At 39.7% G+C, this 15,739-nt stretch overlaps 1 protein-coding gene across 6 annotated transcripts in view; it reads left to right on the top strand.

The window, feature by feature from the left end:
- WDR17 (WD repeat domain 17) overlaps positions 1-15,739 on the top strand; it is a 65,502-nt gene that overhangs the window by 36,920 nt on the left and 12,843 nt on the right. For 5 of the 6 annotated variants that reach the window (XM_070460121.1, XM_070460118.1, XM_020910230.2 and 2 more), the window contains 11 exons: positions 1,901-2,065; positions 3,757-3,959; positions 5,348-5,497; positions 5,585-5,715; positions 6,143-6,268; positions 7,754-7,909; positions 8,848-8,912; positions 11,652-11,784; positions 12,237-12,328; positions 13,583-13,682; positions 14,580-14,719. In XM_070460121.1, the coding sequence (XP_070316222.1) occupies positions 1,901-2,065; positions 3,757-3,959; positions 5,348-5,497; positions 5,585-5,715; positions 6,143-6,268; positions 7,754-7,909; positions 8,848-8,912; positions 11,652-11,784; positions 12,237-12,328; positions 13,583-13,682; positions 14,580-14,719 (1,461 nt within the window). The remainder of the gene's footprint in view (positions 1-1,900; positions 2,066-3,756; positions 3,960-5,347; positions 5,498-5,584; positions 5,716-6,142; positions 6,269-7,753; positions 7,910-8,847; positions 8,913-11,651; positions 11,785-12,236; positions 12,329-13,582; positions 13,683-14,579; positions 14,720-15,739) is intronic. The other variant, XM_070460122.1, reaches the window with a different exon arrangement.

Genomic DNA, 15,739 nt, shown 5'->3' with positions numbered 1-15,739 from the left:
TTCCACTTGAACCAGCCAGCTCATTTTTGCCGCAGGGCTTTTGCTCCTGTTTTCACTTGCTTCTAGGATTCTACTTCCCACCCCACCTGACCCGGTCCGCCCTGACCTGGGCATACATAACTTTTCCCTGTCTCTCAGCTCAGGAACCACTTCTGCAGAAAAGTCTTCCTGAGCCCCATCTTAGGTAAATTTCCCCTGTAGTATCATACACCTTAGGACACTTAACATCAGAAAATTTTTAGTTGTGAATTGGCTACCTCTCCCTGAGATCAGCAGTGGTTCTCTACTTTTCACAGTATATTCTGAGCAAAGCACTGTGCTTCTAACCCTCACTATGCCTTAAAAAAAGTAGGTGTGTAGTAAATACTTGTTGAACATACAAATGAGTAGAATTACCTTGTATCTGATAACAGAACAGTTCCACGTTCTTATTTCCCTCTTTATAGGGTTAATAAGAATTTAAGAATTTGACCATTCAGGGGGAAAAAAGATATGAATGCAGTATGCTTTTTTGGTTAAGAAAGCTTAAAAAAAAATCCTTTATACTTAACTATTATGTTTATTGGTAAGCCTGTTTAATAAATTTCATTTTTCATTTTGACATTTTTGTTTTTAAAAATCTTTTCTATATGTTCTAATCTCTAAATGTTCTAATGTATTTATATTCCAGTTAGTGTCTTAGGAGATAAGTAAAAAACATCTTGAACTTATAAAAGTTTATTCATATTCCTGAATTTATAATTTGGATAGCTGGTGTGTACATTTTTTGAATTTTTTTCATTTCTAAGATTTTATATCTGTGTATCTGCATATATGTAAAATATGCTCCTGTGTAGATGTAACTATCTGTATTATGCAAAATATATTTTCCCACATAGAGAAACACGCCTGTTTATCAGTAAGCCTTGGGTGCGTGTAATCTATACATTTACAGACCAACCAGCATGTTAGTTTAAAGATTTCTGTATTTTGACATACAAGCTTTAATAAATATAGGTATGATAACCGATATGACAAAAATCAGCAGTTCGAAGTTTGGAGAAGGTTTTGATGACAATTGGGTCCAAAATGTGTAGCTTCCCCTCTTTAGCTTTGGGCCTGGGAACTGTCTCTATGATTGTTAATGTTCTTGGAGAGACTGTTGTTCTGGCTCATGGTTCCACAGGTCTGTCTAGTACTTGAATTCCACTGGGAACAGTACTCCAGGCATGACCACTCAGGTACAGATAGTTGGTTAGCTTGTCTCACTGTCTTAAGAATAATGAGCAGTGATCATTAAAAGATCATACCCACGAATTATATTTCCAAAGGATTCTTCTGGATCCAACGGTTAAGCATCTCAAGTTGGGGAAACCACCAGAGAGATTTGGAAAACAGGACTGTGACTGGCTTACTGTCAGATGAGTTGACCCTGGTCTTTGGGGAGTTTCCTAGTACACTTCTGGGGGAAACACTGCTATTTGTACCTGTACCACAAAAAAATCTACTAGCAGTCAGGGCATGAGGTAATTAATAACTTGCCTACCAGCACTTCAGCAAATCTCAATCACTGACCATTTGAGACCCTTTTCAAGTTCCAATAGTTGCAAAATACAAAAGTTTGAGAAATATTCAATTTATGAATCTGGGCATCTTGAAAAAAAACAGAGACGTAAATATACCATTGTCTCTCATCTGAGGGAAATAAAAAATTTACCTGATTAAAAGGGAAGCTTGAGAAACTGCACTAGAGCAGTTTCTATAAATGATGTTTTTACTTACATTGGTTTGTAGTGTAACTTCATGAAGGGAGCAGGGCATTCTGGTTTTAGAAATTAGTACGGTGTACATTTAAAAACTATCAGTAACAGGTATTATCAACCCAGTCATTTTTTTTAATGGGCCATTGATGATGTTTCAGAGACATGATAGCCACGGGCTGTGAAGACAAAAATGTTCGTGTCTATTACATGGCCACCAGCTCGGACCAACCACTGAAGGTGTTCAGCGGGCACACGGAGAAAGTGTTCCATGTGAGATGGTCTCCTCTGAGGGAGGGGACTCTCTGCAGCGGCTCTGATGATGGGTGTGTACTTTTGGATTCTTGTTTCTGGTCCTGAAACTCAAAAGCTTGCGATTTTCTAGAAATGTGCTTACTTATATTATCCAACTTGTATGTGGAACTACTCTAAATATGTACTTTATGAGTAGGCAGTTAACAAGTATCTATCTAACTGCATACGTCTAAACAGTTTTCCTTACTTACTGTCATATTCATGCTTTCTGTATCCTTATTTGGTCTTCCGTGGTAGCTCAGACGGTAAAGAATCCGCCTGCAATGTGAGAGACCTGGGTTCATTCCCTGGGGTGGGAAAATCCCCTGGAGGAGGTTCTTGTGCTTGCTATAGCTGCTTATTTCTGTCTTACTAAGAACAAAGTTAACAGAAATGAAAATTGCAGAAGGGTCTGTTGGGGAAGATGTCTGAAACAGTAAATCCTTTTAAAATATAGACAAGAGTTTATTTTTAATAATGTTCTCATATTTAGTATGGAAAACAGCTGTACTCTGTTTTCATTAAGAATGGAGTAAAAGATGATTATATGTGTTAAAGTGAAGAGAGGATATTTTAGAAATGAGAATGATTTAACATTTTTTTCTGAGTTTGTGAAAGTTTCTGAAATCTTGACTGTATTTTATATCAGACATATTTGCATAGTACAGTTTGGGCTATTTGAATAGGAGATAAATTGAGATAAGAAAAGTCTTACTTTGTGCTAGTAAAAGTTGTAATAGTAACCACATTATCCTGTCCTAGTATAAAAGAGAAGAAGAAAAGTCTTTTTATATAAAGCAAAAAGATATACGCCTTAAATAAAAATATGTGATGTATTTTCTAATGGTGTAATATAGCCTTTGGAGTATTAATATTTTGATATTTTCAGGTTGATATAAATCTGTAACTAAAAGATAATTATGAGTTATCCAAGCAGAGTTGGCATCTGGAGGTTTTAAATTGATTTCGAGTTAAAATTTTACTTCAATAATATTTTTATTCTACAGTCAGTAAACTCCAGTAATATTATGAATCCATTTGTATTTAAATTTTGTACTTGATCTGAGAGTGATTCCACAGACTAAGAAACTTACTTTACTGACATAAACATGAACGGTTTACTGTGTTGATAAAGCATAGAGTTCTGTAATGACCTAGAGGGGTGGGATGGGGGCCCTGGGAGGCTCAAGAGGGAGGATATATGTATACCTGTAGCTGGTTCACTTTGTTGTACAACAGAAGCTGACACAACATTGTAAAGTCATTATCCTCCAATAAACCTTTTTTTAAGAAGCATAAATAGGAATTGATTTTGCAAATAATATCCATCATCATATATGCTATATTTTCATGATACAAATAATCTGAATGCATTTAAATGATTGTCCACATGTTGTTAGTCATATTTTTTCTTTGGCTTTACCTGCTCTGGATAATTTAAGAAAGCAATTTTTTCAAACATATAAACTGTGAAATCATATATGTGGTATCAGTAGTAAATGACCAGCAAAAGTAGAGAAGAAATATTGTAATAGGCTGGCTCCAGCCCAACTAATTATTCATTCTTTGTGCTGTGGAGAATCAACATTATCTTGAAACATAAACTGCTTTTTCAGTATGCTAAGAAATAATCACTAACAATATGTGCTCCATTAAAAATATATTGACCCTTTAGATAAATTATAACTTGAATGGTATTATATGCATGATATCCTGTTTTCAGTTCTGTTCGAATCTGGGATTACACTCAAGATGCGTGCATAAATATTCTTAGTGGACACACGGCGCCTGTGAGGGGACTGATGTGGAATCCCGAGATCCCATACCTGCTAATATCTGGCAGCTGGGACTGTACTATAAAAGTGTGGGACACACGAGAAGGAATATGTTTGGATACTGTGTGTGATCATGGTGCAGATGTGTACGGTAAAGTGTTTTTCATGTACTTCTAAATTTTTCTGTATTAATGATTCAGTTTCTGAGGAATACAGTGTTTTTGAAGAAATCTTGCAGTATTTCATTTTGAAATAAGACTTACCTTATTGGAAAGTATGCATTCAAGAAGTTTACCATTTCAGTAGCAGAATACACAGAATAAAATAGAAAGCATCTCCAGAAATGATCAGAAGATAGCTATTGTTAGCTCTGTGGTGTCTCTGTCTCTGCAGAGAAGCAGACACCCCCCGCACACACACCCTTGCACATATTCACCTGTGAGGCTTGGGTTTTTCTCGCTTAGCATCACCCCAACAGTAAATTGTAAAACAGGAAATCAGTCATAACTTAGTTATGACTTACCTAGCCATTCTTTTACCTCTGCTCTTGGATATTTAGGGCAGTGTTTTATTTTTTAATATAGTACAAAGTTTTGTAATATAAATGAGTTGGGAAAGGAAAATCAAATTTCTTATCTTCTGCACATCACTTTGCTCACATGTGTAGCACCCAAACATCAATGGGGTTAGGTAGTTGAATTATGAATGCAAAATGATGATTCAGGGAAGTTAACCCTAACTAACCCACTGCAGTACTCTTGCCTGAAGGATCCCATGGACGGAGGAGCCTGGCGGCTACAGTCCATGGGGTCATGGAAGAGTCGGACGTGATTGAGTGACTGTACACACACAGAACCCTAATCTAGTCATTTGTAACCATGTGCTTGACCCCAGTGGCCTTTTGGTTACTGCAGTGCAGGCCTGAGGATGGGAGAGAGCCCCATTTGTGGATGTTCTAAAGTGAAGGTTCTCAAGTCTTTCTTTATCTTGTAATGAGAACAGCCAGCCAGCCAGCCATTAACTCACAGATCACTGTGTATTCCATCGATATGACTGCCAGTTTGCTGATACAGCAGTTGAAATGTAACTTCAACACTGTCATCCAGGACCATCTGCTTTCTAATAATTATTCAACCCTGTATTCCTGTCTATAGAAGATACTTGGTACTTTTTTGTTTTAAACATCCTTGTATCATTTACAGCCAAGACAGAAATGTTATTTAGAACATTTCTTCATAACTTCAGCTCTGAGGAAGTAGGGTTTCCCTGGTGTTTCAGAAGGTAGAAGAATCTGCCTGCCATGCAGGAGACCTGAGTTCCATCTTGGGGTCGGGAAGATCTGGAGAAGAGAATGGCAACCCACTCCAGTATTCTTGCCTGGAGAATCCCAGGGACAGAGGAGCCCGGCAGTCTACTGTCCATGGGGTCACAAAGAGTCAGATACAGCTGAGTGACGAACACTCCTCACACTTTGGAGGTACACGTAAATAAAAGTTTTTCGGTGCTTCCTTTAGTAAATGGCTTTATTTCTCCCTCCAGGTCTAACATGCCACCCACGCCGCCCCTTCACAGTGGCCTCCTGCTCCCGGGACTCTACAGTGAGACTCTGGTCACTAACGCCATTAATAACTCCTTTACAAATAAATATTCTGGCAGACAGATCCTGGGAAGAAATCATTGGGAACACAGGTGTTGAAACTCTGCATGTATTAGACCTTCTTTCTAAATACGATTTGATAAGCACTCTTTTCTCATTAGGCTGTATCCCTTCTCCAGATTCTGCCATAGAGCAGGGCGCGCCCCCGCTGCTGTGTGGCAAAATGTCAAGAGATATCAAACAGGAGATAGAGAAACTAAGTGGAAACCTTCGCGTGAAAAAACTCAGATGGTTTTCAGAATGTTTATCCGTAAGTATTGTAGGAGTTAAATGTGAAAATTTCCTCTTTAGCCAAAACAAGTCATGATGACTTTCTGTCATTAAGTTCATGTTTACTTGTATTGTCCCAGTATAAGAATGCAAATGGAAACCAGAAACTCTAAATAAGGTAGGAATCTCCCTGGTGGTTCAACGATTAAGACTACATGTACCAATACAGGGGTCCAGCTTCGATCCCTAGGCAGGGAACTGAGATCCTGCATGCCACATGGTATGTGGTCAAAAACACAAATAAAAATAGAGACACAAATTTCTTTAAGAAAATCAACAGTAAGGAAAATACTGTTTTGTTAATTTTTCAAGTTTTATATGCCTGCATTATATTTTTAAAGATGCAAAATGCTCTGAAGTTTTTACTTCATTATTATGTCTTTGGGTGTCCTGTATCAACTTTTCAGCCTCCAGGTGGCAGTGACAATTTATGGACCTTAGTTGCAGTGATAAAAGGGCAAGATGATAGCTTACTCCCTCAGAACTACTGCAAAGGAATAATGCACTTGAAACATCTGATTAAATTCAGAACGGTAAGTAGCATATGCAGTTGTGCTGTGCTAAAACAAAAATTACTTTTGCCTTTTTGTCATTAAAATATGAAAATTATTTTAATGTATATAATTAGAGTGGATATACTAAAATGAATATTAAAGAGATAAATCTTCAATAAAAATTGATCATGATAGTATGAATTATTTGAGAACAGACTAAGGCAGTTATAGTTTTCACAGACTGAATCTCATGAAATTCTTCAAACGTCACTTGGAAGACCCTTGAAATGCTTTACCTTTACACTATTACCAGATGATCATATGTGTGATTTTTGTCTCAGAGGCCTGCCAGGCTGTCTTCTGGGATATGTTTCATTAAAAATGATCATATCTTATCCTTTAATGGATTTCAGTACACCTTATACATGAAGTGATATGCAGTGCCAATAGCAAACCAGTCCTGGGACGAGAAAGAAGAAAAAGCTTTTTATATTTGAAGTATCAGTGGTTGACTTAACTGTTAGACCATGGGGAGACTCGTGCCAGGGGTGGGTGTGGATTCGATGCTGTAAGAAACAGTCATTTCCATATAGAAGCACCTCTGTGATTCAGTCAGTTCACTTCAGTCGCTCAGTCGTGTCTGACTCTTTGTGACCCCATGGACTGCAGCACGACAGGCCTCCCTGTCCATCACCAACTCCCGGAGTTTACCCAAACTCATATGTCCATTGAGTCAGTGATGCCATCCAACCATCTCATCCTCTGTCGCCCCCTTCTCCTCCTGCCTTCAGTCTTTCCCAGCATCAGGGTCTTTCCCAGTGAGGCAGTTCTTCACATCAGGTGGCCAAAATACTGGAGTTTCAGCTTCAGCATCAGTCCTTCCAATGAACACCCAGGACTGATCTCCTTTAGGATGGACTGGTTGAATCTCCTTGCAGTCCAAGGACTCTCAAGAATCTTCTCCAACACCACAGTTCAAAAGCATCAATTGTTTAGTCCTCAGCTTTCTTCACTGTCCAACTCTCACATCCATACATGACCACTGGAAAAACCATAGCCTTGACTAGACGGTCCTTTGTTGGCAAAGTAATGTTTCTACTTTGATTATAAGCACCTAATGACTATAACAGTTACCTTTGACAGTATAGAAGCCAATGAGAGTGAGCCAGTAATTTTTAGGTTTTTATTAAAGTCCTTTATATATATTTTTTCCACCAGTCATATACTACTTTATCATTCACTACCTTCTGACCTCTGGGTTTCTGGTGAGTTTTAAGAAAAATTGGATTCAGCCTCTTCCCACCAGCACCAGCCACATCTGGACCCCACTCTCTACCATAACAAAATATTACATTTTAAGAAGTATTATACCTTATGGGCAAAAAGCAGTGATTTTTAAAAAATATTTAATTTCCAGCTCTGTATGTTTATAAAGTGTGTATCCATGTGATGCTTTTATAATCATCTGGTATCACTGGCTCTTGCATCATGAAATTTAGGAAATTTCATTTTCTTCTTACCCAGTCTGAAGCCCAAGAACTCACCACAGTGAAGATGTCTAAGTTTGGTGGTGGCATTGGTGTCCCTACCAAAGAGGAAAGACTGAAGGAAGCTGCCCAGATACACTTGCGGCTGGGACAGATTCAGAGATACTGTGAGCTGATGGTTGAACTTGGAGAGGTAATGAGCTGTTAAAGCAAAATCAAAAGAGTTTAATGCGGTATTCTTAGTTAAATACTCAATTTCAGGCTTGCCTTTCTCCAGGTCTGGTTGGTCCTCTGCTCACCTGATAACAAGGGTATGCCTCAGAGCAGGAGTTATTGCAGAGAGATCCTGGGTGAGCAGCGTTGTTGTTAACATATGCATCGTTAGACATGCATTTCCCACCCAGACAACAGGATCGGGAGCTCCGGGGATGGAGCCCAACACGGGTGCTTTTCTAAGCAAGCCCTGGGGAAAGAAATGGCAGCCCAGTCCAATATTCTTGCCGGGGAAATCCCATGGACAGAGGAGCCTGGCGGGATACAGCCCATGAGGTTGCAAGAGTCAGACATGACGGAGTGTATGTGCACATGCACGCACATGCGTACACACACACACACACATACCAGCTTCTACACACACACACACACACACACACACACCAGCTTCTCCTCACACAGGCTCGCCTTTGAGAACCACTGCCTAAGCCTGGAGTCTCTGATTCCTAAAAAAATCTGTGTTGGCTAATTTGCTTCCAGTGGACTCCCCTAACACTGTCTGTCCATCCCACGCTGGCCCAGAGAAGCGTCTTCTCTGAGGGTCAGCTGCTGAAGAGTGCTTCTCCGGCATGTCCCAATCCTTAGGGAGCACAGAGTTAGCAAAACAGAGTTCTCCAAAAAGGTTATGATGGATCCATCCTATTAAAATTGGGAACAGTGGGTGCCTTCTGGAGGTGGGTGGTGACTGAAGCAGAGCCAAGCAGAGGCGTGGCTCCTGTCCCCACCATCTGAGAGTGGCTTTCCTGAGTGTATTCAGCTTAAAAACTTACATTGTAGATGTGAGTTCATTTAAAATAAATGTCTGTTAAGAGACCACACACTCCAAATGGGTCTGTTTCTGCTTTTCTCCCGTTCTAGTGGGACAAAGCCTTGTCAGTTGCGCCAAGTGTGTCTGTGAAATACTGGAAGAAGCTGATGCAGAGGTGAGGCAGACCATCTGTGCCCAGATGGACGTTTAACATTTTGTTAAAATAGAGGCAACATGTACATATGTTAGTAGCCCTTGAGATTTTTGACTTTTCCGTTGTTTTAAATGATAACTGAATTTTGTATCTCCTGATACAATAAATTAAACAAGTCGGTTATAAGTCATTTTGGCATTTTTGTATTTGACCTGACGTCTGATAAGAACAGTGGTGGAAGGCAAGTTTCCCCGTTGATGGAGGAAAGGACCAGTCGGTCGACATGCTCACCACTTAACGTGTTGCAGTTGAAAAGTATAGATATCAAGTAGTGCTGATGGTCAAGATGTTTTACCACTGAACAGGGTTACCTGGAGGTCCTTGACTGGAATGCAGTAAATGAGATTTTTTTCTGAGGTGTATTGGTTTACTGGAGCTGCTGTAACAGAGGACCACAGAGTGTTTCAAACCACAGAAACATGTCCTCTCCCGATTCTGGAGGTTCTGAAGGCTAGAAATCTGCTATCAAATTGTCGGCAGGGTTGCTTTCTCTTGGAGGTTTTGAGAAGGAATTAGGTCCACTCTTCTCCCCTGGCTTCTAGTGGTTACAACCCTTGGCACTTTGGCAGCCCCCTTGTCTTCACGTGCATGATCCCCCATGTGTCTCTGGGTCCACATTTCCCCCTTTAAACGAGGATACCAGTCATATCAGATTTAGAGTTTACCCTAATCTAGTATAGCCCTATCTTAATTAACTATTTCAGCGAAAACCCAATTTCCAAATAAAGTCACGTTCACTTTAAAGAAGCTGCCTGCAATGCAGTAGACACAGGTTTTGTCTCTGGGTCGGGAAGATCCCTTGGAGGAGGGCATGGCAACCCACTCCAGTATTCTTGCCTGGGAAATCCCATGGACAGAGAAGTCTGGTGGGCTGTAGTCTGTGGAGTTGCGCAGAATTGGACACGACTAAACAGACTAAGCACACACACATGTGGGTTAGGGCTTCCACGGATCTTTTGATGGCGGTGAGGGGGACGCAGTCCAACCCATAACACAAGAGTATTCTCTATCCTGTTCTAGTCATTCATTCCACAAATATTTAGTCCTCACTACGTGCCAGTTACTGACGAATACTGTTTACTGAGTAATTACCTTGTTTCTGGCATTAAAAATGAAGCATTTGGTTTTCATTTCATGGTTTAGAAAAAATTCAGCTGTGACTCACATGTACCAATAAAATGAATCAGAGACTAAGCCTGAAATCCAGGGGGATTAACACATTAACCAAGGGAAAGGGAACTGTTTCCATCAACTACTCGCCCCAAATAAGTGAAGCAATAGGCTGGCTCCAGCCCTCAGACTGCAGGCTCCTTATCCTAAGCTCTAAGAATCCTGAGTGATTCTCAGTTCATGTACCCTCACTGAACAATTGTAAAGTCCTTGCTCCCACTGAGACCTTAATAAAGTCGAGTTAGCAGAGGATATTTATGTCACAAAACAATTTTGTTTCAACCCGCCTGATTTTCTCTGCTCCTTAGTTCACATGGTGGCCAGAAAATCATCTCCCTTCAACTCCCAAGTTTATGTTTTATGGATTCAGCCATTCGCAGAGATTGATAGGCAGTCTCTCAGTCCAACTTACAAATGTCCAGGAAGAGAGTGTTGTTTCTTAACAGCTGTAAGAGGGAAGTCAAGAGTCAGATGGTGAAAGCCTTGTTGTTGGGAAAAACACCAGGAACTGGAGACTGTTAACAGTGATCCGTTAGTCGCTCAGTCATGTCTGACTCTGCAAACCTGTGGCTGTAGCCCACCAGGCTCCTCTGTGCATGGAATTCTCCAGGCAAGAATACTGGAGTGGGTTGCCATTTCCTTCTCCAGGGGATCTTGCCAACTCAGGGATCGAACCCAGGTCTCCTGTGTTGCAGGCAGATTCTGTACCATCTGAGCCACCAGGGAAAGCAGACCATATGGAAAGTGTCTACTGTACCCACCCAGAGATTGGCAATTGAAATGTAGTTTAATGCAAATGCCAGCATAGATTAAATATGCCAGATTAGTTTTCAGCAAAACTAAGGTTAAATATTAAGAGTGGGGTTAATGAGGTTGGTTGTTGAGAAAGTGGGACCAAAAACAGGAAAAGAGAGACAGACAGACAGTGATGGATACAGAGAGAGAGAAAGAGACAGTCAGACACATGTATATCCTCCATAATCTCCAAACTCAGGTCCCCTCTCCTCCTCAAATATCTGGAACATTATTTTTCTTTAAACTACCCTGCTTGAGGCACTAACAGTGTTTTGCATTTTACTATCAATATCTGTGTTCTTGAATTATCCTTTTTAATGATTTTAGGCTACTTGCATTTAGAGTTTCTCCATTCATTGCAGTGCCATGAAGACATTTAAAATTCTGTCTTTAATAAAGTAGACATTAATCCAGTTGAGAGTAGATATTCCATCATACATGTGTAGGTAGCAACTTACTTTCAGAAAGATATATTCCTCACTTTAGTAGATAAGCTATATTAAGACCTGTTCAGTGCCTTTAAAATAGGAAAATCTACAATGTTTTATGGAAGAAACAAGTGCCTATAGTATTGCTTCAGAAAACTTTTATCCTCCAATAATGATGTGATTATAAAGCTAAGTCTTTGGGAATGCTGATCAAATTTTAGGTATTTTCAGCATTTCAGAAAATCTGAGTCCAGCTGAGAACCTTGAAATTAGTGTTTCGTAAAAAACGTTGTTGTTACTTTATTAGGAGAGCTGATCAGTTAATCCAGGAAGATAAGGATGACGTCGTTCCGTACTGCATAGCCATTGGTGATGTGAAAAAATTGGTCCATTTTTTTATGTCAAGAGGTCAGCTTAAAGAAGCTCTGCTTGTTGCACAGGTAAAAACATGTAATTTAAATGGGCTGCCCAGCTCTGTGGGGGCATGTTTGGGATGGGGGTGGTCGTGTTCCAGTGATTGATAAAGTCATAGGTGCCTTGCTTCTGCCCGTATCCTGGCCGCCTTTCTTGGGCATTGCCACCACCCTGCCTTTTGCTCTGATCACAGGGAGTTTCTTTTAGATCTTTAAACACACAGGCATCTCTGAATTCTGATCCGGTCAGTTTTGCTGAACATTGTATACACTTGAACAACTCTTTGAAGTAAACTTGATGCTTCATGTTGATACAGTGTAATTTATGGGTTTGTTTGTTTGTTTTCCAAATTCTGAGGGTATCTCCAAATTGTAGTATGAGTTTCAAACATGGTTTGAATATACTTTGTTCAAAATAATATTCTTAGGTTGATATTATCAACAGCTAAAGATTAACCAAAGATCGCATTAAATTCCAGGCTGCTTGTGAGGGGAATATGCAGACCTTCCATGTTTCGACACCCAAAGGACCTTCTTTTGCTGATGATATCTACAAGGAAGACTTTAACGAGTGAGCGACTCATCCTTCGCTTGGAGTCAATATTTTTTGTGGCTTGTTTCCCTTTAGAGGCTTTTGAGGTCATCCTTCCCTGTACACAGACCGCTTGGCTGTCCCGTGTCCTCACCTGCATTTCTCACTGCAGTCTCGTTTCATCACAGCATCTGCCCCTGGATGAGGAGGGAAAAGTCAGGCACGTAGACACAGCCTGCACACATCTTACATAACTTTCAGAAAAGCAAACTGCATTTCAGTACAGTAATTGCTTATAAAGCACCTAAATCCTTGAAACTCTGATCAGACCTGCTGGGGAGAAGAGGCAGTGAAAATAAAATGTGCTGTTTGTGAATGTTTCACCATAGACTCAGTGTGGATAGCATCTCCCTGACATCAGTCACAATCCAGGACCCCGGTGTTAGCATCAAGAATAACATCCGGGCCTCTTGACACATACACACTAGTGTATATAAATCAAATAACTGATAAGGACCCACTGTATAGCACAGGGAACTTTACTCGATACTTGTGTAATGACCTGTACGGGGGAAGAATCTTAAGGAAGAGTGGGTGAATGTATGTGTGTCGCTGATTCGCTTTGCTAAACTACACAATGTTATAAATCAACTGTAATCCAGTAAACTTTTTTTTTAAATCTAAAAAAAAAAAGAAATCAAAATACTTATGTTTTTAAAAGGAATAGAAATTAGGCTTCTCCAGCCTTTTGACCTTTTTCAAATCTAATCTCTTTGCTCCTATCATTGCTCCAGAAAATAGGATATTTAAATTTTTAGGACACTCATCAAGTGAAAAATGATCACAAAATGTTAAGCGTATTAAGACTGACGTATTCCTTCCTGGTCCTTTGCTGCTATCCCCTGCCATTTCGAAACTTGGCATTTAATGATCTGTTAGCAACATACACTCCCCCTGTTCCTATCTCCACATAAATTTTCAACCTGTAATTCTTTTTGTGTTAATTGCCCCCATAGCTGAGGCATAAATTATTCAGTGTAGGATAAGAAATTCTTAAAATTAGGCTTTTCTGAAAAGAGGAAAAATTGGGAGAGGGAGGTGGTTCGTCAGCTGATCTACTAAGAAAGACTGCTTTCCTGATTTTTACCCCCAAATCGTTCCCTATACCTAAACCAAGGATATACAATTAAATTGTGTTTGATCCCTTAATCAGCTTATTATAAAAGAGCATCCATTCACTTTTATGATGGAGTCCTTGTGTTTATATTGAATATGTATGCTTTTTCTTCCTAGACTGCTGCAGGAAGCCTGCAGAGAGCTGGCAGAATGGTATTTTCAGGATGGCCGAGCAGTTCTAGCTGCCTGTTGCCACCTGGCTGTGGACAATATCGAGGTACATTTCAAGGTGGCTCGTGTGTTGTGATGTTTGAGGGGGAAAAATGCGGTCTTTCTGTGTAAGATCTGGTTTTGCATGCTTTCCAAGCCTGAGTGATTCCATACCCAATAAACACAGGTTAACTCTGCAGATTATGAAATCTTTTATTCACCTATTTTTAAATTTTTATCACAAGATACATATTTGTGACAACCTTACTCTAAGTTTTTATCATATATGAGAAGCACTAGTGTGGTGAAGGCAAAAATCACTGGCCTGGAGCTCAGAATATCTGACTTTTGAAAGCAGTTGTTTTTATAAACAGTTTAGTATGTTCTTCGCAAGTTATATTTTTAAGCTATTTTTCATTCAACCCACTAATGTCATGGGAAAACCATTAAGTAACGATATCGGTTCTATTTTGCATGTATCCTTAGATATATTGACCTTAAGGGATAATTGATAATCACTGTACACTATTGAGGAAGATTCTGAGAATTTACTTTTTTTCTGAGGGACTGAAGGACATGTTGAGGCTATTGCAGACAGACTGTTGTTAATTAATTCCAAAAATGTAAGCAAAGGTGCGAAAGTCTTAAATTACAAAAGTTACTCTCTGACCCTTTACCAGCTTTCCCACCTGGGAATTGTCGTTGCCTTTGCCTAAGTGGACTTCCCTGGTGGCTCAGATGGTAAAGAATCTGCCTGCAATTTGGGGGACCTGGGTTCAATCCCTGGGTCGGGAAGATCCCCTGGAGAAGGGACAAGAACATTATAGAAATATCACACTCACTATTTTACAAGAATAATCGGCTATAGGTTAATACAACTTGATCTGCTTTGTGAGCTTGGTGGGGAGTGATGATCCTGCTGATCCCCTGTGAAACCGAAGATGTTATTTTCTCATTGAGCAAGCTGGCTATGGCGTACCTCATTCGTGGAAATGAGCTGGAGCTGGCTGTCTGTGTGGGCACCGTGCTGGGAGAGCCTGCAGCACCCGCAACCCACTATGCCCTGGAGTTACTGGCAAGGAAGTGCATGATGATCCCCGCGTGGTGAGCGTTCTTCTTTTCTAATTGGGAGCGTGATGGCTCTACAGTATTATGTTGTTAATAGTTTCTGCTGTACAGGGAAGTGAATCGGCTACATGCATACATACATCCTCTCCCCTTGGACCCCTACCCCACTACCCCCATCCCACTGCCCCTCTAGGTCATCACAGAGCCCCGAGCGGAGCTCCCTGTGTTACACAGAAGCTTCCCAATTGCTGCTTTATGCATGGAAGTGTATGTGCATCAGTGCCACTCTTTCCTTCACCTGCCGTGTCCCCAAGTCCATTCTCTATGTCTTCGTCTCTATTCCTGCCCTGGAAATAGGTGCATCTCTGTCATTTTGCTACATTCCATATATATGCATTAAAATATGTGATGTTTGTTTTTCTCTTTCTAACTTACTTCAACTGTGTATGACAGACTAGATCCAACCACATCACCACAAATGACCTGATTTCACTCCTTTTTGTGTCTGAGTAATATTCCATTTTATATATATACATCATATATATGTGTGTGTATATATGTCTGTGAGCATTTCTAAAGTTAAAGAATAGTTTCATAGTGATGAAATGCTATATATTTTAAATATATAGCATTTAAATGCTTATATTTTTAAATATAAGTTGCATGTGATGTTTTAAAAATGCAATATTTTTAAATACACATTTAAAAATATTGCATTTTTAAATGTCTCCTTTTTAAATAAAAGATAAGATTGTGAAGGAAATGGTGCTACAAATATGAATTAATAGTAAGAACTACTGTGAGCATATAATGAAATCTACCATCACTTATTCTGAAGTAGTCCAGTTCTAATAAGTGATATTTCAAGCACATAAAGCATCATTAAACAACAGACATGTACTTCCTAAGATTATCAGGACCGCACATTCCCACATTGGAAAATCTACATATCTACGCTCATTCTTGCTGGATCTTGTGTATTAGTTGGAGGTTTAGAAAATAAAGTTTCTTTTCTAATGGAGAATAATAGCAAAGATGGTATGACTATACACTTGT

Source organism: Odocoileus virginianus, chromosome 32 (assembly GCF_023699985.2).
Source record: "Odocoileus virginianus isolate 20LAN1187 ecotype Illinois chromosome 32, Ovbor_1.2, whole genome shotgun sequence".
In the NCBI taxonomy this organism is placed as follows: domain Eukaryota; kingdom Metazoa; phylum Chordata; class Mammalia; order Artiodactyla; family Cervidae; genus Odocoileus; species Odocoileus virginianus.
The sequence above is the reverse complement of the archived record's forward strand: the minus strand, read 5'-3'. Positions and strand labels throughout refer to the sequence as shown.